The sequence below is a fragment of the Poecilia reticulata genome, linkage group LG3 (genome assembly GCF_000633615.1).
Source record: "Poecilia reticulata strain Guanapo linkage group LG3, Guppy_female_1.0+MT, whole genome shotgun sequence".
Taxonomy (NCBI): Eukaryota; Metazoa; Chordata; class Actinopteri; order Cyprinodontiformes; family Poeciliidae; genus Poecilia; species Poecilia reticulata.
Window position 1 is genome coordinate 10,959,370 of NC_024333.1, and position 21,706 is coordinate 10,981,075.

The 21,706-nt window shown below is 40.1% G+C and overlaps 1 protein-coding gene across 1 annotated transcript; it reads left to right on the forward strand.

Moving 5' to 3' along the window:
- Positions 1–865: 865 nt before the first annotated feature.
- Positions 866–11,584, forward strand: rbm26 (RNA binding motif protein 26). Its single transcript, XM_008404424.2, has 22 exons — positions 866–1,345; positions 1,556–1,674; positions 1,773–1,885; positions 2,478–2,575; positions 2,663–2,940; positions 3,880–4,152; positions 4,245–4,487; positions 4,774–4,914; positions 5,032–5,172; positions 5,337–5,442; positions 5,539–5,695; positions 6,685–6,879; positions 7,671–7,769; positions 7,878–7,946; positions 8,047–8,145; positions 8,233–8,307; positions 8,564–8,731; positions 9,124–9,228; positions 9,400–9,603; positions 10,234–10,320; positions 10,430–10,543; positions 10,891–11,584. The coding sequence occupies exons 1-22, from the start codon at positions 1,287–1,289 to the stop codon at positions 10,978–10,980; spliced, it is 3,033 nt and encodes a 1,010-aa protein (XP_008402646.1). The 5' UTR covers positions 866–1,286; the 3' UTR covers positions 10,981–11,584.
- Positions 11,585–21,706: the final 10,122 nt, after the last annotated feature.

The window sequence follows — 21,706 nt, forward strand, 5'->3', positions numbered from 1 at the left end:
AATAAATGATGGCACATTTGGCAGCCACAGTCAAGGGATATTGATGCATGTAGGCGTACTTTCTGCATATAAATGCTGCCTACTTGTTATAGAGAAAGTTGTATAAAGGAAGGAAGTGAAATGATAGACAAAGTGAACATATACACTAAACAAAAAACGAGTAAGCACCAAAAGAATGGACTATTCCCAAATCGCATCAATAACTACCATATTTGCTCTTGGAAGTAAAGGACTACACCAAAACAAAATGTCACATGCCATTTAAAATCTACTGTATTTTCTGTCAACTATGCTAAAACATTTTTTACACAAAATAAGTCATACCTTCTAGTAATTAAATATAAGCCCCACTGAGTTAAGTTTGAAAACATTGAACATTAGTTCCAATATCAGTATTGCTGAGAAGTTATTTTATTTCAGTAACTGAATTCACAAAGTGAAATACTTATGCCTTTATTTCTGGTAACTATGAAGATTTCTTGCTTCGTTTATGAAAGCACAATATTTAAACTTATAAATTCAAACTAATTAAAAATATATCTAAAAAGTACGCACTTTAATGAAAAGTGTGTGAACTCCAACTTAAAAGGTTATTTTCAAAAGGTACGTTTATCTGACAAGCCAGCCTTATAGAAACACATATTCTAATAGAATATGAACGTATGCTAACTTACTCTCCTACCGAAATATGATTTGTAGGAGACTGAGATTTAACTGTTTATGGCAGTTGTAAGATAAAAGCATTTCTTGTAACATGGTTTTGTTCTGCATTGCTAACGCAATTGAAGACGACTACATTTTGCAGAAAAAAAAATTACTCAAATCAATGGCACGGACAAATCTCCATCTCGCGATTTTTCCGGAATTTTGTGAACGTGAATACGAGCGGAAGTAAATACTCGAAGGCGAAGTAGCATCTAAACGTGGATGCCACTTTATTTTTAGCAGATTAAAAAGAAGCTATAAATTACGACTTTGATTAGTTAATCGGTACAGTTAGTCATTTTGCTCTCTTTGCATTTTAACAGTAATTTCGTTGGTCCCGAAATAGTTTTTGTGCGCATTTAGGGCCTGGAGAGACACATATGCTAAGACAACTAAGCTATCGAACGTTATCGCGGTAAGTTAGCTTAGGGCGCTGTTAGCATCAAGGTTTCTGAATGCCAGCAGGTGAACTGAAAAGTTTGACTGGTTCATGCGGGTCCTTCTTTTAAACGGATAAGTAGCCTCGATTTAGCAAGCCTCAGGTCGGGCCGTGGTGGAGGGAAAATTCAGGTGGATTAAAGATGTTAATTGATAACCTCGATGCTTTAAAAACATGGCTGTCTGAAACCCTGGAGCCCATGTAAGTACTGTTAGCATTGTTAGCCACGCACATTAACTCTGACCACGCAGATGCGAATTACAGATCACAACAGTTCGTAATTGCACTTATTTATTGCACTTATTTTATTTTTATTTATGATGGACATGAAGTATCCAAACCGTTTTCAGTGTATTAATACAGCTGTTTCCATATTCACGTGTACCCACTCTTTCCCATTCTGACATCTAGTTGTGATGCTGACCCCTCTGCTCTCGCAAAATATGTTGTTGCTTTGGTGAAGAAGGACAAAAGTGAAAAGGAACTGAAAGCCCTGTGTATTGACCAATTGGATGTTTTTCTGCAAAAAGGTTAGAGCTTTGTGTAGTAGATTTCAAAATGTTTTACATACTGGGAACCATTTGACAATAGACAGAAACAAATAAATAGATTTTCAACTTTCTTTCAGAGACCCAGCCATTTGTGGATAAGCTCTTCGAAGCCATCAGCAACAAATGCTACCTCCCACTGCCAGAACAACCACAAGTCAAAGTTGAGAAGGAAGAGCAGAAGAAAGATGAGGTTATTTTTTTTTTCTTTTCCAATATCATCAGTATTCACATCAACATTTTTAAATACTTTAGGAATGCACTGGGGTGCATTTCAGGTGTCTGGATGATCATGGATTTTTAAAAAGCCTGATCTGCTGATTTCAGTTTTGATAAGTTTACATGCAAACACCAGAGATCCAGTCCAATACTTTCAAACAATAACAGTTAGTCATGTAGTGATCTCAACCTACCTTTTTTGGCTTGTGAACTTGAATAGTTGAAAGATGATCCTCAAAATGTGCAACATTTAGATAACATTCAGCTGACGTCCTGCTCTGTAACTAATAAGATATGTTTGTCATTGAAAGACTGAACCTTAAGGTTTGTGGAAATGGGTAGCAATTGACAAATAATTTTTGTATCCTATTTAAGTATTTTTACTAAAGCAATGTCTTTTTGCCTTTTTCCTGTCTGTAGTGCAAATACAAACGATCTATGTTTGCATAGCAAATTCTTCTGTTTTGCCAGATTGTTTTGGTCGTCAATGTTTTACAGATTTTGTGCTTTATAGCTGACGGGATGAGACACTTCTACATTACTTAACCTTTATTTCTCCTGCTCAGATACAAACGAATCGTGAAGAAGACAAAGACAAGAAGTTTCCTCGCCGGGTAAATCACAGTCCTCTTCAGTCAAGCTCACGCTACGGCCGAGATGGCAGGTGCGTACGCTGTTAGGTTGTACAACTCTGTCTTCTTTGCATAGAGTTCTCTTATGACTTAAGTTTTGCCCTTATTAATGTCGTTAGGCGAGGTGATGACCGCAAGAGAGACGATCGCTCCAGGAAGAGAGACTACGATCGTATGCCACCAAGGAGGGACTCTTACCGTGACCGCTACAACCGCAGAAGAGGCCGCAGCTACAGTCACAGCCGAAGTCGCAGCCGAAGTTGGAGCAAAGAGCGCATCCGAGACCGCGACAGAGAGAGGGAAAGGGACCGAGAAAGGGACAGGGACAGAGACAGAGATCGTGACCGCAGTAGGAGCCGATCTTTAAGCAGAACTCGGTCCAGAAGCAGGAGCCGAGGTAGGAATATAGACTTTAAAAATCACCTCTAAGAATGCGTTTTTTCATTATAATGTCATGTTGATTTTACTGGTTAATCAAATGTTTTGGTTTTTGAAGATTTAATTTTTGGAACATTTTGATTTTTTTCTTCAAATCACTTCTTGGGTTTCCATAGTGATGTCAGTGCATCAAAGGCCAACCATCTTGTTTGAAAAATGTGATTTACAGCTCTTATTTATCTGGACTTTGAAATCAGATCAACTCTACAATGGAATATTAGGGCCAAGTTAAGATTCATTTAGTTTTTTTTGATTACGAGAATAAAGTCATAACATTTCAAGAATAAAGTCGCATTTTATGAAAAGTCCAACACAAAAAATAAAATGAGGAATGTTGAGTATCTTGTAAAGTTATACTCTGGTATACGTTTTAGAAATAATACTTTATAAATATACCTAATTTTTTAACACATCGTCATCAAATTATCAATAGGACTTTGAAACAATCATGCAAACAACTGTGTCTATTTCCAAGAAAAAGCTTCACAAGTTGTATAAGTCAGATCCTGGTAACTCTATCCAAGCTTTTGTCTTGTAATTTTAAAATGTTTTTTCTGTTAAAGCTGCACCTTTATTTTGCTATTATTGTGACTATATTCTCATAATTAAATAAACATTCTCATAACCAGGCCCTAAAACTCCGTTGTACAACTCAAAGAAGCTATGATTGAAATCCGAGCCACTCTTTGAAAATATTTTCTGACATTTGTAATTTCATATTTTAGAAAAGAAAATTAGAAAAAAGTAGATCAAAATCAGAACTTGACACTGGCATGAAAAAAAAAAAAAAGATTTTATTTCTAAGCCATACTGCCCAGCCGTGCACTGGTAATTTCAGTCGGTAAATATTTGCATCCTAGAAGTGATTTTCTAAATGGCTACGGTTGCGTTTCCACAGACAGAGAATCAGGGAAGCTGAAGTATGACCATGAGCGCGCTGACAGGCCAGAGAGCGCTGACGTCTACACCCCAGCGGTGCTGGTTTCTACTGCACCACCTTCCCACTTCCCCAACCCGACAGTGAGCAGCACCATTACCGTCATCGCCCCGACTCATCATCTCAACACCACCAACGAGAGCTGGTCAGACTTTCGTCCCGAGCCCCCTGTGGATTGTGGACCTTTCAATCGTGGTCCACCTCTTCAAAGGAAAAGGTGTAGGGACTATGATGGTAGGAAAGCCACTTTACTTATTTTCTTTCTATAATTTAATCTGTGACGATTGTTTTTTTTTTGTAGTTTGATGATCTACTGTGTTTTGCAGAAAAGGGCTTATGCATGCGAGGGGACATGTGTCCGTTTGATCATGGGAGCGATCCAGTTGTTGTGGAGGACGTCAATCTGCCCAGTATTTTGCCCTTCCAGCCTCCACCAATCCCAGGCGTGGACCAACCACCCCCACCAGGCCTTCCACCCCCACCACCATTATTGAACCCCCCACCTGTAAACCTTCGACCCCCGGTACCCCTGCCAGGCGCCCTTCCACCGAGTCTTCCTCCGGTTGCAGGTAGGAATTGGGATTATTTTTGAGAAATTTGTTTGGATTTACATACTTGAATCCAAAGGCCGAATTACTTCCTCGACATGCAGCAAAAATAAGATTGTGTAATTCAATCAGTTGAATGGTTTTTATTCACATTTCTTTTGTTTGTATTTGTATGAATAAGAGATCTAAAAGTTTATACTAAAATGCACATACCAGCATTCACCATAGCCACAGTTGTGTTTGACTTATGTCTCTTATTGAAGTATTCTGTAAGATTTTAAATTGCGTTGTTTTTTCTATTGGACAGGTCCACCTCCACCGCTTCCTCCACTGCAGCCTGCAGGCATGGATGCTCCTCCCATTTCTATCACCAGTTCTGTTCCCACCATTGTCACGTCTGGGATGCGCCCGTCCCTTCCTCAAGCCTCAAGGCCACTTTTCGCCCCCGGTAATGACTTCTAAAACAAGAGCTTATGTTCTGAATTATTTATTTTAACACATCAGGCGTTTGAGTCGCGTCATTCTGAGCTACGCGTCTCTGCTGTGTCTAATCTTTGCCAAGCAGATCGCTATGACACTGACGTGTACAATCCTGAGGCTCCCAGCATCACCAGCACCTCCAGACCGATGTACCGTCACCGGGTCAACGCTCAAAGACCCAATCTGATTGGCCTCACGATGGGGGAGGTGGACCAGCCATTGAGAGGTAATTGGGCACAATTCATCTATGAGACGATCACGTTCAGTCCATATTTTTGTCTGAGTGAAAGTTTAGTAGTACGCAATATATAACACACCATTTTGTTCCAAAACTTCAACTTCCATTTAAGTAAATCCACCTCAGACGAGTTACTGCTTGTGTTTTACCAGACAAGATTCCCAACAACAGCATGAGGATCGTTATGGAATCTGACTCGAGGAAGAGATCCGCTCCTTCTCATGACGGAGGCCCATGCAAGAAACCTTGGTTTGACAAGTAAGTTGTCAAAAATCAAGGTCTGCACTTCCTGCTTCTCTTCATACATATGTTTTTTGTTTTTTTTTATGTGTTGAATGTCTCTTCTCTATTCAGACCCAACTTCAACAAACTGAACCACCAGGGCTACCATAAAAGAGCTCAGTTCTCTCCCAACGCCAAGCTGCTTGTTCGGCAAATTCCACCTGAGCTCAACAACATCAGCAAACTCAATGAGCATTTCAGCAAGTTTGGCACCATTGTCAACTTGCAGGTTAGTGCCTGTGTGATTCTTAAGCCTGTCGCAATGAGCAAAAAGTCAGTTAATCATATGATAAATTAAAACAAACTTAATAATTGCCGTCTGCATGATTGGCTGCTTATCTTGCCTTTCTTTTTTTTCTTTCGTTTTACCAAAGACTGGATGACAAAAGTCTTCAGTCTGATGTCTTTGTCTCAACTCATAGTTTGAAGAGCAGTTTTGTTTAGAGAGACTTCATAACCCATTTTATTTGTTGTTTCAGGTGTTTTGCTTATTTATTTTGAATATTTAAAATGTTTTCCAGCTCTAAATGTTGATTAGAAATTTTATAACTTCTAGAAAGTTTATTGATCTTTGACAGGATGTACTTGCATTATTATGCCTTTATCATTATATTAGCTGAAGATAGTCGAAACAACAATACTATTGTTTACCGCACTAAATTCTGGGTCTATTTATCCATCCATCTATCCATTTGCACCCTTGTCCCTTAGTGGGGTTGGGAGGTGCTGGTGCCTGTCTCCAGCTAACGTTCCGGGCAAGAGGCGGGGTTCATGCTGGACAGGTCGCCAGTCTGTCGCAGGGCAACACAGACACACACAGGACACACAACCACTCACACACTCACACCTAGGGACAATTTAGACAGACCAATTAACCTGACAGTTATGTTTCTGGACTGTGGGAGGAAACCGGAGTACCCGGAGAAAACCCACGCATGCACAGGGAGAACATGCAAATTCCATGCAGAAAGACCGGGGCCGGGAATCGAACCCAGAACCTTCTTGCTGCAAGGCAACGGCTCTGGGACAATTAATCGTCCAACAAAATTTGTTATTGAGAGGATCAGTAATACATTATGCTTTACAAAATGTTTGTAGGACTGAATATATGTTCATTGTATAATTATTTTTATTGGACAGAGTGAGTTTCTTAAAAATGGATTTGAAGATTCTGACTTCTGGATTTCTGAATTGCGTTGTGCTGATAAAATCTGCCAGGTGGCCTATCAGAACGACCCGGAGGGAGCTCTGATCCAGTTCACCTCTCCTGAAGAGGCCAAGCGAGCTATGCAAAGCACCGAAGCTGTTCTCAACAACCGCTTCATCAAGGTCCACTGGTATCGTGATGACATGGCTGACGGACCGGGTCAGTCCCGTCCACAGCAGCTTCACCCACAGCCGCAGTCAGCCATGGTAAGAGCTCACTTCCAATCTGTCATTGGATTATTGTTTACTGTTCTTTCACAAGCAATAACACTTCACTAATCTAATCATTTTGACGGTATTGTAGTTTGCACAAACATGATGTGCTGCAGTGAACATTGTGATGTCTGTTCAGCAACATAATGTGTGGTTATGACAAATGTGATGTTAGTTTTGGAAGTTTTTAAGGCTTCTTGAGCAGTGAAGGTTTATAGCAGTTTTGCTTTTAAAGTTTGAAGTCTTTACTTATCTCACTACTATCATCTTAGATTAACACAATAAGCCAGAACTGAAACAATAACCCAACATTTTGTACATTTTTCTAGTGATGTGGATTCATCTTTGTGCCTGCCATCTTAGAAACCAGATTAAATGAGAATGTGTCCACTGCTTTGGATATTACAAACAGGTTCATAGTCCAAGATAGAGAACTTGTTTGTAGATCAAACTTAAGTGGATGCAAAATCAAATTATCCTTATCACTGGGTACTTGTAAGAGTATAACTTCTTGTGGATTTTTATTTTTTTTTTTATGTAAAACAATCTTCAAGGCTTCTGTGATATCTAGACATGAATGTGCTCCTTTTTTTAAGTAAAGTGCATTTAAGAAAAGAAAAAGTGGCTTTTCTTCAGTTAAAGTAAAGCCACTTTGCTGACTGAGAGTTATGACTGACTCAAAGAAACGTGATGCAAATGCTCCGATGTTTTAAACACCAAAATTGAAGAGAAAAGTGCCGTTCTCTAGTCCTTCTTTTAAAATCTCTGTGTTGTTTCTGTCGCAGTCATCAGCCACGACTCTCAAGCAGTCTGTGAAGGATCGACTCGGACCCCTAATGCCTCCAAACTCGGAGCCCACTCAGGATTCCAGCTTAGCCTCTCAGGTCCGTGTGGACGATCTTCTTTTGTAGATGTGGTTTATTGCATTTACACGTCAAAATCTACACTGGATGTTTAAAAAGTCTCTTTTTTTTTTCTCCTTCCTTTTCCAGAGTGCCTCTAAAGTTTCAGTTAAAGATCGTCTAGGTTTCTCTCCCAAACCTGCTGCTCCTGTGGAAAAAGTGAATCTTTGTTCAGAACTATAATTTCTCACTTTTCGGATCAAACATCTTCAATATGCCTTGTTGTTTTTTGTTGATGTTTTTTCCCCCCCTCCTTCAGGTGTCTTCGACATCGATGGGGATCACAAAGACTGTATATAACCCTGCTGCTCGGAAGGCTGCCCAGAGGACCTCAGAGGAAGCTCTGAAGAAGAAGCAGGTGAGAGCCGAAGGAGATGATGGAAAAGTGGGAGTGGTTGAATTGGATGTAAAAGGTCATCTGGAAACCGACTGTTTGCTCACACAGGAGGCCCTGAGACTACAGCAGGATGTGAGGAAGAAGAAACAGGAGATATTGGAGAAGCACATTGAGACGCAGAAGGTAAATTCATCAATTTAGCTTTTTAAGTAAAAAGAAAAAAAATCTATTCTGGAAAATTTGAACTCCTTATTTTTACAGAAGATGTTTCGTCTTAGAAAGTGACATCCTTTCTCTTTCACCTCTCTGCATTTACTCATGCATCCTTTAATTACAATATTCCTGTGAAGTGAAATCTAACTCACCTGTGAAGTATCTGAGAAGGTTTTAGTTGCACAGAGATGAGTATTTTGTAACTTTCTGTCTCTCCCTGCTGCAGCTCCTGATTTCCAAACTTGAGAAGAACAAAACGATGAAGGCGGAAGATAAAGCCAAGATCATGGAAACTTTGGGCACGTTAACCAAAAGCATAACAAAACTGCAAGAAGAGATAAAGGGAATCTCCAGCAGCAGCAGCCTTCTACGAACCGCCAAGAGCAAAGCTCAGGTATCGATTTCCTCCCTGCTGGTGTCAAAAATCCATGATTCCAACAACAAAATGGATACATTTGTGTTTAGCTGTTCTACCACATTCTGGTTGCACTGTATTTTATTAACTAAAAGTAAAATGGGGTGAATGCTTGCCACATTCTTTTTTCTATAGAAAAGTAAAAAGTCTCATTCCACTTTGTAGTCGTGCATTTGTATTGGTTTATCGAATAAAATCCCTGTTGGATAAATTCAAGCTTTTGTCTGTAGTGGGAGAGAACGTGTAAAAGTTGTAGGTGTGAATATGCGTTTGCCTTCTCAACCCTCTTTGCCTTATATTATTGTTATAGTTGGATTTAAGTTTCTAGAATTGTGCCCGTTAATTCTTGTATTTCTTTTTAACTCTTTCAGGCACAGAAGGAGCTGCTTGACGCTGAACTTGATCTGTATCAGAAGACTCAGGCTGGAGAGGACACAGCTACCTTAAAGCGGAAGTACACCCTTCTTCAAATTGAGGTACTAACGTAAATATGAAATCAGATTAGATTTAAAAAAAACAAAACAAAACAAAATAATTCTTCCCAGCAGCCACATGGGGGCGCTGCTGTTCTCATAATTTGAAACGTTCCACAGGAGTTTCCTCTCTGCATCATCATGTTTTTTTTGTGTGCTTTGTTTGTCTTCCAGGCAGCTAAAAGGGGGATTCTGTCACCAGGACGAGGCCGCGGCGTCCATTCCCGGGGACGTAGCACTGTGAGAAGCCGGGGGAGGGGATCCAGAGGTCGTGGACGGGGCGTTCCGCTGCACGCAGTTGTGGACCATCGACCTCGAGCGCTGGAAATTTCCGGTTTCACCGATGCCGACTGTGTGGACTTACTTCCCCATTTTGCTGTGAGTTGGTCTAAAACTGGAGAGCCTTGACTTTTCTGAGTCAAAGGTCAGGGGACTGCTGGGAGCCTAAAAGTCCTTGATGTTGATTCTCTGCACCCAATTACAATTTATTTCAGTGCCATTTTTTTTTTTTTTTACGGAAAACTAAAAGTATTCATGATTGTATTTTGATGGTCATACAGTATCTGTTCAGTGAAATACATTCTTACTAGTCTAAAGAAATAATTTAATCAGTTTTTAAAATTTTCATTAACATACAAATTCCTGTTAATAAGGCTTAATGATCAGCTCACACTGACTTTTGAGTTAACTAGATTTGGTAAAAATCAAAGCTAAAACAAAGAATAACCTTTTGTATTTCCATGGGGAAAACAAAACAGACACTGACAAGACAATTGAATACTATTTACAGAGACATAATGTTTTACTAATGTTTTCTAACCCATATTTGTCCTGCTTTTATGAAAATATATGAAAGCTGCTTGATGGGGAAGAAGAACCATATGAATAAATTTCTCTTTCCATTTAACTCTTTCCTGTTAGTTCCTGTTTTATGAATCCTTCAGAAAGAAGCAAGTTAAGTTTGCTGACCAAGACGGCGTTTTTTTTAAATTTTATTATTATGTGCAGCAATTTGGAGAGATTGAAGATTGCCAGATTGATGAGAACAAACTTTCTGCAGTCGTCACATACAAGACGAGAGCGGAGGCCGAGCAGGTGAGGAATCACGCGGTTTGTTTTTCATTTAAACACCGCAGTTTGACTTTAGATCCAACTGTGTACGAGTTGCAGTTAACCAGGAAAACTTTGTTTGATCCACCTGCAGGCGGCTCTGCATGGAGTGAGATTTAACGGCCAGACTTTACGCCTGGCCTGGCATAAGCCTGCCACCACTCTCAGTACAGGAGACGCAGAAGAGAAAGAACCACCGGAAGATGAGGTTGGTGCTGCAATTTGGTGCTTTTCGCGATTAAATATTTATTTTAATAAAGTTCTTTAGATGTTCCATCTTAAGACGTATCTCAGGAAAGGTTAATAGCTGTTTATATTGCATTAGAGAACACTAGAGGGAGCCATCACATGTTACAGAGAGGAATTACCCTCTGGTTTTATTTGGGTTTTGCATGAAAATTTTTGTACTTTCATTAAGCAGTTGGAAAATGATACTATAAGATTGTCAATTATTCCCTCTTTGAGGCCTTTTAAAGTGATGCAGTTAAAAAAAAAAAAATCTACATATTTTTCCACTTTTTAATCACCCATAGTAATATTATCTTCTTTTATCAGTACCCGGAGGAGTCGCTGAGTGACGATGCATTCCTGCAAGACGACGACGAGGAGGAAGACGACAACGAGCCTCGTTCCTGGCGCAGATGAAGCTCCCTCCGACGCTCACTGGTGTGGACGAAGAGCGATGATCCAGCATATTTCAGTGCTTGTTCAGAAATTAGAAAGGCACATTTTACTTTGAATAGACCTTTTTCCTCTAACACGTAGCTGACTAGCAGAAGAAACATGTGCAGTTTGATTTTAACATGTAAACCAGATAAACAGTGCAGTTTTTTTTAGTGCTCTTACAGTAGATTTGTTTTGGTTCTCAAAATGCATTGTTAAATTTGGTCACTCAAAGACTCATTAGTTGAGCGCTCAATTAAAAAACAAGGACTTGTGTTGTGATTAATTCAACAGATGGTAGCTTTTCTGCAGAATAGTGTTAAGTTGCTTTTGTGTAAATATTTTATGTACTGGTTTGTAATTTGTATGAAAGTTTGGCTTCTTATTTCTTGGCTTTACTTTGGATTGTACAAAAAAATAAAGAAATTGAAATGGTCTGAAATCAACCTGCCAGAAAACCAAAAGAAAAAAACAAATTGCAAAAAAAAAAAAAAAAAAAAAAACTGGCAGTGTGAAAAAAGTATGCTCTACAAAAAGAGCTGAAAAAAAAATACCAAAGACCATTTCAAGAAAACAAAAAAAACTTCCTCTTCACCTTAAGAGCAAACTTCCTGAAAAGATTAATCCTGTGGTAAAACTTAACATTTGGACCGGTAAGGTAAATCAGATTGCACTTTCATGCAAAGGTAAGAACATAATTACAATTTTGGTAAGTCTACATCTTTCATATTCCACTAATTAAAGTTTTTTTTTTCTTTCAGAGTCATCGGGGTTTCTGCTCACAGCACTTTGTTTCCAAAAAGCTTCAACTTTTATCAGATTTCATCTTGGATTTGTCTGTTTTATTGTGGAATCAAGTGTTGCTGTAATGGCATTAATATTTTTGGTAAATGTCTATTCTGTTTACCATATGTAGAAAGTTGCGTACATGGGTTGATAGAATTGTCACATACAAGGAAGTTATATTAAACTTAAATGTACAAAATAATATACTACTGGATATAAACAGAAAAAATGCTGAACTGGGTTGTTTGGTACAAAACGATATCTTTTTGCTGTAGATGAGTTAAAACCTCCAATTTGGTACCAAAGGACTTGGAAAAACTGCAACTGGTGCATTTCCAACAACAATCTGGCTGGTTATGCAATTATGTATCAAGATTAATTATGGAAACATTCTAAAATGTCTTTTGTAACTTTCTTCTAATTCAGCGATTTAAATACAATTTAAATGGTATCAGGGCTGCCATCTAGTTTATGAAGTGTACCAGTTTCTCCTGCAGGAATACAGGCCCGCAGCATCATGCTCCCACCCCCATACCTCACAGTTGGCATGGTACAAGCATCCCCGTTTTCCCTCCAAATGTATTGACGGTCGTTATACCTAAACGGTAATTGATTACTCTGAATTACTCATAGGCATGAGTGTGTGTGCGCATGACTGGGAGGTTGTCTCTGTGTCCTTTGTAAACTGTTCAGAGTGTTTTTGCCCAATGACCACTGGCGATTGGCACTTTCAACTTCCCTGTTCTGACTCGTGTCCAAGTTTCCATCCATGATCTACTAAGACCTACCACAGGACTTTGAAACTTCTCACTCTTTCACTACGTTTAATTGAAGAAAACAAAGCTGACGTAAAGCTTTCATGTGAACAGTATGGCTGTGTTTTTGGAAAAACATTCCTATATGTTAATTTTATCAGTTCTGCGGCAAGTATTCATTCACCATAATCCTTAAGTAAAGGCAGCTTAATTACCCCAAGCATGTATTCTCACCTCACATGGTTTGGGTCATTCCAACTAATGAACCTATGCTTTTATCTTTGGTGAACTTGAGTCTTGGTATTTGGCTTAAAGGGGTAAGGTGTAAGTCTGTTGCATCTTTTTTCAATTCCTCAGTCTTGAATATGAAAGGAAAAATAACCCAATCAGTGTCCCCTAGTTCACTGTTTGTAGACTCCCCTTGGCGTCTGTCAGCCATGCAGGGATAATTGTGAGAAATCAGATTTGCTCTTGTGAAATATCTGCTGTTCATCACCTAAACCATTTCCTCCTGCAAAGCACCAAAAATACCTCCCCTCATCTCTTCATCTGTTAGTATGTGGGTGTGAAATGCCCCCTCCTGCTGTCTCATTTACCTACTGCGGTGCCACCAAACTCAAACAAACATGATTTTTGGTTGCCTGAACTGTGGCGTTTTTACCCGCACGCTTGTGTTTCCGTGGGAAGATGTGGTACCTTTAGTCTGAGATGTGACAAATTAAATGGACGCTTTTTTTTTTTTTTTTTTTTTTGGGACAAGCATGCGCGAGTTGTTTTATGAATAGCATAAATAAATGCAAACGCTTCAGTGGACCTTCAGCCAGCATGCAGGAGGCTTAAGAGCTCGGCCACCCTTTGTGCCTCAGCAAGCAGAGAGTGTTCATTGGCTCTGCAGGAGCTCTAAAAATACGGGATAACAAGTTTACAATGTCTGTGTCATCAATTATATAAGTCTTTATTTTCAGATTTGTGTCAAGGAGACGAATGACCCGAAAAGTTGAAAGGAGTTACTATACTGTTCTTAAACATGGATTTGAAACTCGGAGTAAAGGTGTGCGTCCAACAAAGTCGGGTTGGTCCGATTCTAAGTTGATGTGAAGATGAAACAAAAAGGAAATTTATCAAATATGGAAGCTCTCTCGCGCGTGCTTCGGAAAATTATCTATTGGTTCCTTTTTCTAGATTCAAAGAAAAGGAAGGGAGCAATATTTTCCAAAATCTCACTTGTATTTGCTTGGAGTTTGTTGTTTTCACTTTCTTTTTGAAGCCCTCGGGGGCTCAAGAAGTTGGTCACAGAGATGTGTAACAACAAGGAAAATGCACAACGTGGCATACTTTGTAATTTATTCAGATTTATTTAAATATTATTGCTGCGTTTTCATAACAAAAACACAGCTTTGTGCCAGTTAATCCCAATTACTCTGTAACTAGTTCTTACATGTACAAAATCCACCCCAATGGATAAATAATGTGTGAACACCAGTTTATGTTGGTCATTTACCAGTATAAGGTGAAGATGTGAAGGTGTTTTTGATCGGAAACTAGCAGTGACCCCCCCCTCACCAACATCTTGGTGCTTTCGTATGCCAAACCCCCTCTCTACAATGCCAGCTCTCTGTGAAGCTATTAATATTTTATGTGATCATGGGCCTCCATAAGCAAATTTCAGTCCCCAGCAAATTGAGCCAAAGCATGATTAATTTAGTATTTATACCCCGACAACCCTTTAAACAACACAGGGCCCTGGCCACAAAGCAAGGCACAGTTTGAAACAAAGCTAGCAGCCTTTAAATCATAATCAGCGCATCGTTATTGAGGATTATTTCAGTTTGGGGACATATTTTCCTCTCTGCAAGCCCAGTGGCAGGTGTGGAATTGCTGCAGAGTTGATACTGACAGTTTCAGCTGTAAAACACATCCACTAAACTCAATGTAATTATTCAGCTGCAAGACAAAACACTCTTTTTTTTTTTCACCCCTAAAAATCCCTTTACATCATTCTCGGTTTGTCTAGAAAAACCAGGGTGGTGTTCAGCTTCATGAAACTCTTTAACCACTTCTGCTGACCACATACAATAGGTGACTCCGTGAACTGCCAATTAACATCAATAAATAAAGACAGGTTGCTTCTGCACTTTCTGTTGATAGTTTACATCATGGCAACAAAAGGAAGTGCTTTCCCCCCCAATATATACCAATTTCAATAACGCTAATTGTACGCAGGATTTGTACACTATTGAAGGATTTAAAACAAGTAATTGGATTTAAACTTACCTGATAAGATGTTCAGATGTGTAAGGATGTTGGTAAGGAATGATGTTTATTTCATTTTCCTCCAATATTGTAGAAAAATTGTGGGAATACAGTACATGTCATCAGAAAAATGGCATCAAAGCGAACATTGTAAGGTTGTGAAACATTTTGATATCCCACAATGCAACAAGGATTTTAAGATTGTGGGTTTTGACCTTTATTAACACCAGAGTGATAACTTTGTTTAACTTTGTTTCTCAGACTAATCTAAATATGATCCAAGCGATTCCTCTTGAGAATATGTTGCGTTTTTAAAGGTTTCTCAGCTGCAGTAAAAGTTGCTCTGACATTCATAAACGTTCTGGACGTTCGCTATGGTGGAACTACATGAACACTGCCAGCAGCTCCCTGACGGTTCATCTGCAGCACTCCTGTCACTGCAAGGACAACCGTGCGTAGCATCCATCCGAATCTAATTAGACGGTACACTAACATGATCACTGCTCAGTTCAGCTTCATTAAACATAATCTCTTTGCAGACACCACTGGACCCAGCGGGCCCCTCCCCCTGCCGTGTTTTCTGCCATCGATTTGAACAGTGATTTGCAGCATGCAATCCGATGCTCTGTGACAGGTTGTAGCCGAGGTTAAAGATGGCAATTTAATTATGTGTCAGAGGTCACATTACAGGCTGACCCCTGACCGATTTCCACAAGGCTTTGCTGATTCGTGGTCACCCTATGTTATTGTTTAAACCAATCGACGTGACTGAGAGATGCAAGTGTGTTGGATTAGTGGGGCACTGGAGGAGAATCAGAGGAACTCTGAAGCTACAGCATGCTGTCGGGATGTCCTGACGTTGTGCAGATGTGATTATATAATCTTACAGTGAAAATGTTCTTCTGGTAGGAATACTAAAAAGAAGCATAATTTCTTTTTATGATTGTTACTAAGTACTTAAATAATTTCAGTGGAATGATTTATACTTTTAATTATATGCAATTAAATCGACTCAATAAGAGCTCTAAAATGCTGATAAGGCCGTAGAGCCTTTATTAGACCCTTGTAAAACAAACAAACAAAGAGCATGCACCTTTCAGCTATTTGTCCAACTTATTCTGAATCAGATGGTGTCATTTTGTAAGAACCTCTTGGAAGTTCTTAAGTAGTATCTTTGTTAAGTTTGAAGCATCTTTGACATAACTGACTTTTTTTTTCTATTTTAAAGCAATCACACTGTAATTATTACCAGTAAATAATGTTATGTCAGTCAAATCAAGTTTTTTATTTTTTGCAACCTGGAAACTTGCTATTTAAAATTGAGAAAGTGTTCACAGAAGTCGCCCAAAGGCAGAACCTCAACCCCCTGACTTGTTTCTCGATGTCACTTTGCAACGTTCAGGACGTGAACCGTTTACCGTAGATGAAGGCATGACTTCTGCTCTCTACCAGGACTTTCTGATGGCGATACGGCCATCATTTCGTCACTCTCAGCTCAAACCTGTTTGCAGCACAACACGGTCCTACTACGGCTCAGTGGCTGAAACAAAATGAAGATTTTCGAATGGCTTTGTCAAGATGCGATGGCGTGACGCTAAACAAGCAGTTCATACTTAAAAACCCTTCAGCGTTTCTGAAACAAAACAATTCTGCGAAGAAGAGTAGACCAGAATTCCTCCACTGTGATGTAAAAGTCTTGTTGCTGTTGAAAACCATTTATTGTCTTGTGTCACATTTTCTGTATCTGACGTTAAGATTTCTGTCATGACCTGAAACATTTAAAGCTACAGTATGTAATTTTCTAGAATATCTAGTATGAGACAGGCAATGTGGGAAAAAATCAAGCTCCTCCACCTAACTCCTTGTGCTGTTTCTGCAGAAACACACAGCTCCTGATCAAAAGCAACCAATCAGAGCCAGAAGGAGTGTCTTAGCGCTGTCAACGAACCTTGTGTGCATGCTGGTGAATGTGGAAATGGTGGAGAAACAACCTACCATTACAGGAAAACTGTTTATCTGCAGTCATCGGTGGCTATGTTTATTTACAAGAAACATAGATCAAGACAATCTACTGCCAGCATCACAGTGTGTATAGTCAGAGCGAATTCGCAACACCCGTCCCTAGAAAGACCTTTTTCCCATCACTGTGTTTCATCTCCTCTCAGCAGGTCAGAAAGTATCTCTAAAAGTCGCCTTTCATTTATTGAGCTTTACAATGTGTCATTTTTTTTTTTTTATTATTGTACAACAGCTTAGATCAGTACAGGTGAGGTCATACGAGACAAGAATAAAAACAGGCTGTTTGTTCTGAACAATACAAAATCAATTTAAATGACAATATTTCACCTCTGTAAAATACTGAAAATCAGCCACCAGCATTTTTGTTGTTGTTTTCAAAGAAAAATAAACATGACAGAGTTGTTTATTATTCCTAGAATAAGTGTAGAGGTATTCTGTTGTGTCACAGGACCCCAGAGTATGAGAACCATCTAACATTTCTGTAGGCAGCCCCTTATGCAAATGATAGGGCAATTGTAGATATACAAATATGTACCCATGGTCCGGGCCGCCTAATGGCCTCTCTCCCTTTGGCTAGCTCAATGGCTCATTTAGATATCTGCTCGGTTTATTATGTGAATAAGTCACGCCTGGCTTGTTACAACCCTCCAGGTTGCTGTTTCTGCTGTGTGGCTGAGATGTGTGGTGCTCAATTAGGCTGCCTGCCTGGCAGAGTTAACCCTTTACGCCAGATAAGCTGTTTTTTTTTTGTTTTTTTTTTTTGTTATTGTTTTCACAGACCAGATGGGGTGCTACAGTGAGTGTGTGCGTGTTTATGCGCGTGTGAATGTGTATAGGGGGCGTTCCAAGCAGGGATCAAAAGATCAATCCTAATACAGTGCTACCACGCTGACCTCTCAAATGTAATAAAGGCGCCATCTCTCACCCTGGGGTCCTATTCAGGAGCCTCCCACCACATGAACAAACCTGGTATCTTTAAATTAGCTGACTCTCCTGCCCTGCAGGTAATTGCATTAGTTTATCAATGTTCAACACAATTTATTACTTACTCAGGCACTAGAAAAATCCCTGTGTTGATGTCGCCTTGCGAGGGGGCAGGCGGGGGGTTGGGGGGCTGGTAATCCTGTGTTGCTTTGCAAATAAACAGAAGTAAACACGATGACGGCGAGAAGCGATGCCTTTATTTCGCCACGTAGGTTTTGTTCATACAGGTGATGTGTTACCATCAAAAGAGGTCTGGACCAAATTAAAACTTGGCATTTTACTTTTCATGAGCCTGATTTCACATGCAGCTCCCGTATTATTTATCGGTGAGCTCTTCCCTCTCTTTTAATGCAACTATTGTCCAATCTTTCATGGCCATAGCTCCAGTGCTTATTTTAAAACTTTATATGACAGCAGACTTATTTGCTTTAATAGGTGCTTAAATCAGATTGCCTTTCATTACACTAAAAACAATATTACTGTCTTTTCTTCTCAATAGAGTCCTCTGGCTGCAGGCTGCTGTGCCTTCTGCACATCTGTATGCATTATGGATCCGTCTGAGGTAATAAACAGACCCTGCTCTTATTCCTGCTTCCTGGTATCATTATTCCTTGCCCCTCAGATGGATTATAGCCCACTATGCAACATGTAGATGAGTGGCGCTCCTCTGATTGCCTTATGGCCATCAGGCTTTGCATATTTACTGCCCATGAATCACGGTGCGCGCGACAAGCCCACAGAAACATATTCTGATCTTTCTCCCTCCTCCTCGTCCTCCTTCTCGTCTCCTCACCCTCTGCTCCGTTTTACATTTTCTCTGTCACTCGCTTTTATTCTTAGTTCCTTTTCCTCCGCCGTCTTTCTCCCAACTCCTTCTCCGACTATTCTTTCATTGTCTGTCTTTTCCCATGCCTTGATCCTGCTCCGTGCATTCCCAGCTGCTTAATTAAAGCATGCATTATTGATACAGCTATATCTTTGTCCATCTCTCCTCCCTGTTCATACGACTTGCTACATTAAGTGTAAATTGTTTCGCTGTAATTCCCACATAATGTTCCTGTTATAATCAGTGTTTCTGGCGCGTGGCAGCAAGGGGAGGACAGGAAAAGGGAGAGGGGATGTGACTGGGATCATACAAGCTTTTACTGTAACTTACTGTTTGATGTGTGACTTGCACACTGCCGGCCCACGATAATTAGGTCTGTTTTGCAAGTCAAATGTACGAGGCACCAATCTAGAAAATATGGGATTAATAAAAGTAGGTAATAAGGCTTGCGTGAGTGCGATGGTTGCTGCTGAGCCTGAGGGAAAGAAAAGCACTCTTTAGCGCTTTATGGCGTTTTATTTTGTGTGTGTGTGTGAACAGTTTGCCATTGTCCTGTGAAAACTGAACTTAGTTCAAGTTTAAAGACATTTGCAATGATCTCCAGTCTGATTTGAATGTCTTCCTGCAGATGTCGTGCAAAAGGTGCGAGTCTGTACAGTTGGTAACTCTGTTGACTAGAAGGTAATGGATTCAAGTCCTAGTCTGAAAGTTGCCCTGCAATACAGTGGCGATCTGTCAAGGGTGTACTCCGCCTGTCACCCAATGACTACTGGAGACATGCAACCCCACCGTGACCCAGCAAGGATAAGGACACATTCTACAACCTTACAACAAAGTCCTTGGTTTGAATAATTGCCGGGGTTTTTCTGAATGGGGTTTGCTTGTTCTTCTGGGGCATGCATGTGACTGCAGTTTGAGACCACTGACCTAAACCATCCCAGCGAAGCTCTGACTGTGAGTCTTATTGTGTGGCGTTCCCCTGGTAAGGGTTATTCATACAGGTGCTGTGTTATTATCAAAGAGTGTGATGTTCAAGCCAAATTAAAACTTCACATTTTACTTTTCGTGAATCTAATGTCACACTCTGCTGCCGTATTATTTATAGGTGCCCGTGCAAAATTTCTCTTCACTGTTCATATGACTGCTTTATGTTGGTGTAAGCCAAAGTATAAAGCATATGCAGCACAAAGGGAGAGCAAAATAGCAACAGCAGCTTGTTAGATTGTGTTTTTATCACTCACTAGAAAGAGTTGATGGAATAAAACTCTACAAACTGCAACCAGAAGATATAAGTGACATGGTCAGAGCCAGAAGATGGACAGAATCCATAAAAGGACCTTTTGTTTTTATTTCTCTACTCACACATTATGTTGATTAAACCACAGCATCAGGGGCTTTACCGTCGCATTTTGGCATTTTGCCAGTTTTAAATCTCATTAAGTCAAATAGTTTTCTTTATAGCAAAAAAGAAAACACTGTACTTATGGTTGTTGGGATTTCTGCTCCTTTCAAAGGCACTTCCCTTTGCCCTCCTCCAACCATCATTCCTAATGAAACGGTGTCGATGCATTACCATTTATCAGTCACAGAGTGCTGGGTTTGCCATTATTGATCTTAGGGAGGCCAATTGGCTGGAAGGGTGCTGTAAACTGGGCAATTTAGAACCTGCATCCTTCATTGTCACATTATGGCTGCAGAATGAAACAGTTAAAGGCCGAATGAGTGCAGCGGTTCTAAATAAAAGAAGCGAAATATAATCGAGGAGCCAGACAATGGCTGTCAATAAGATCTGTGCACATGCTGCACTCAAAGTGATTATGGGAGCAGGGATGGTGCAAAGTAAAGTACTGTAAAATATCTTTGGTGAAGCAGAAGTTGCAGATGGGAAATGGCACAACTACGGGCCCACATCTCAGAGGCAGGGTTGCTCCATGTGGAGAGCAACAGACAAAAAGAAAAAAGAGTGTGAGGGCCTCGCAAGACCATAAAACAGTACTTAAATATTTTAATTTCATTTGTCATAGAGGCCCCTCCCTACCAGTCTATTACCCTGACAACCATCCTTCATCAGCTGAATGAGTGCATTATTCATTAGCACTAATTATTTTCACATAATGTCTGCCCCGATATATTTAACCTCCACATTACACCCGGGATAATGGCCTTGTAAAATTGAATTGTGAGAAAGAAGTGGAGTTGGAGAGCTCATTTAGAGAACATAAGAGGGAAGGGAGAAAAAAAAGAGTGAATGAGGTACAGAAGGGCTTTTGAAGCTGCTAGGGCACGGAGGGTTAAGAGGAGGAGTGTTAAACACTTTGGGACAAGGAGCTCCACAAGTGACAGGGACATTTGTTCTCGTCTCATTTGCATGTTAAGAGAACATCCCGGATGGTTCTCTGCTGGACTGACAAGACACCTGAAAACCCTGTAGGTTGAAAGTGGCCTCGAGGTGAGGAGCTAAGATTAGTCCGTCCTGTTGAGGTCACGCCGGGGCCGACACGGTGATGAAGATGAGCTGGTAGAGCAGGAACACAAAGTGGAAAGTCGAGTCTTAATTTCATCACTTTCACTCCTGTCTTTACTTCAGCTGTAATTCCACTTACTGTGCTTTAGTTTCTTTCAGTTTGTGTGTATATATATATATGTATATGTTTTTTTTACATTTCACATTTTCTGCTTTTCTATAAACAACTTACCTGCACCGACGACGGACTGGTTGAATCACCCACTTTGCCTGAATCCCGCTGAGAAGTCCCGGGAAGTCGTTTCCTACAGACAAACTTCAAAACAAACTGTGGTCCAACGAAGACTTTGATCTCGTTTTGATTATTCATGAGACTGACGTTCACCGGGCACGTAAAACGTAAAGCCAAACAGGGCTTGCTGTTAAACCTGCTTCATCTCTGTGGTCTTCTGGGTGAGAGCTGTGAGCCCCTGCTAGTAGCGGAGTCGAAAAACTCACCCAAACACAAGTAATTCTTGCATGCGATTTACGATGCTGTGCAATTTCTTCGATACGTCAAGCCCAGAGATTTGCCGTTTTCCGGAGAAATGGCCTCCAAATTCAGATTGAACCCTTTCCAAC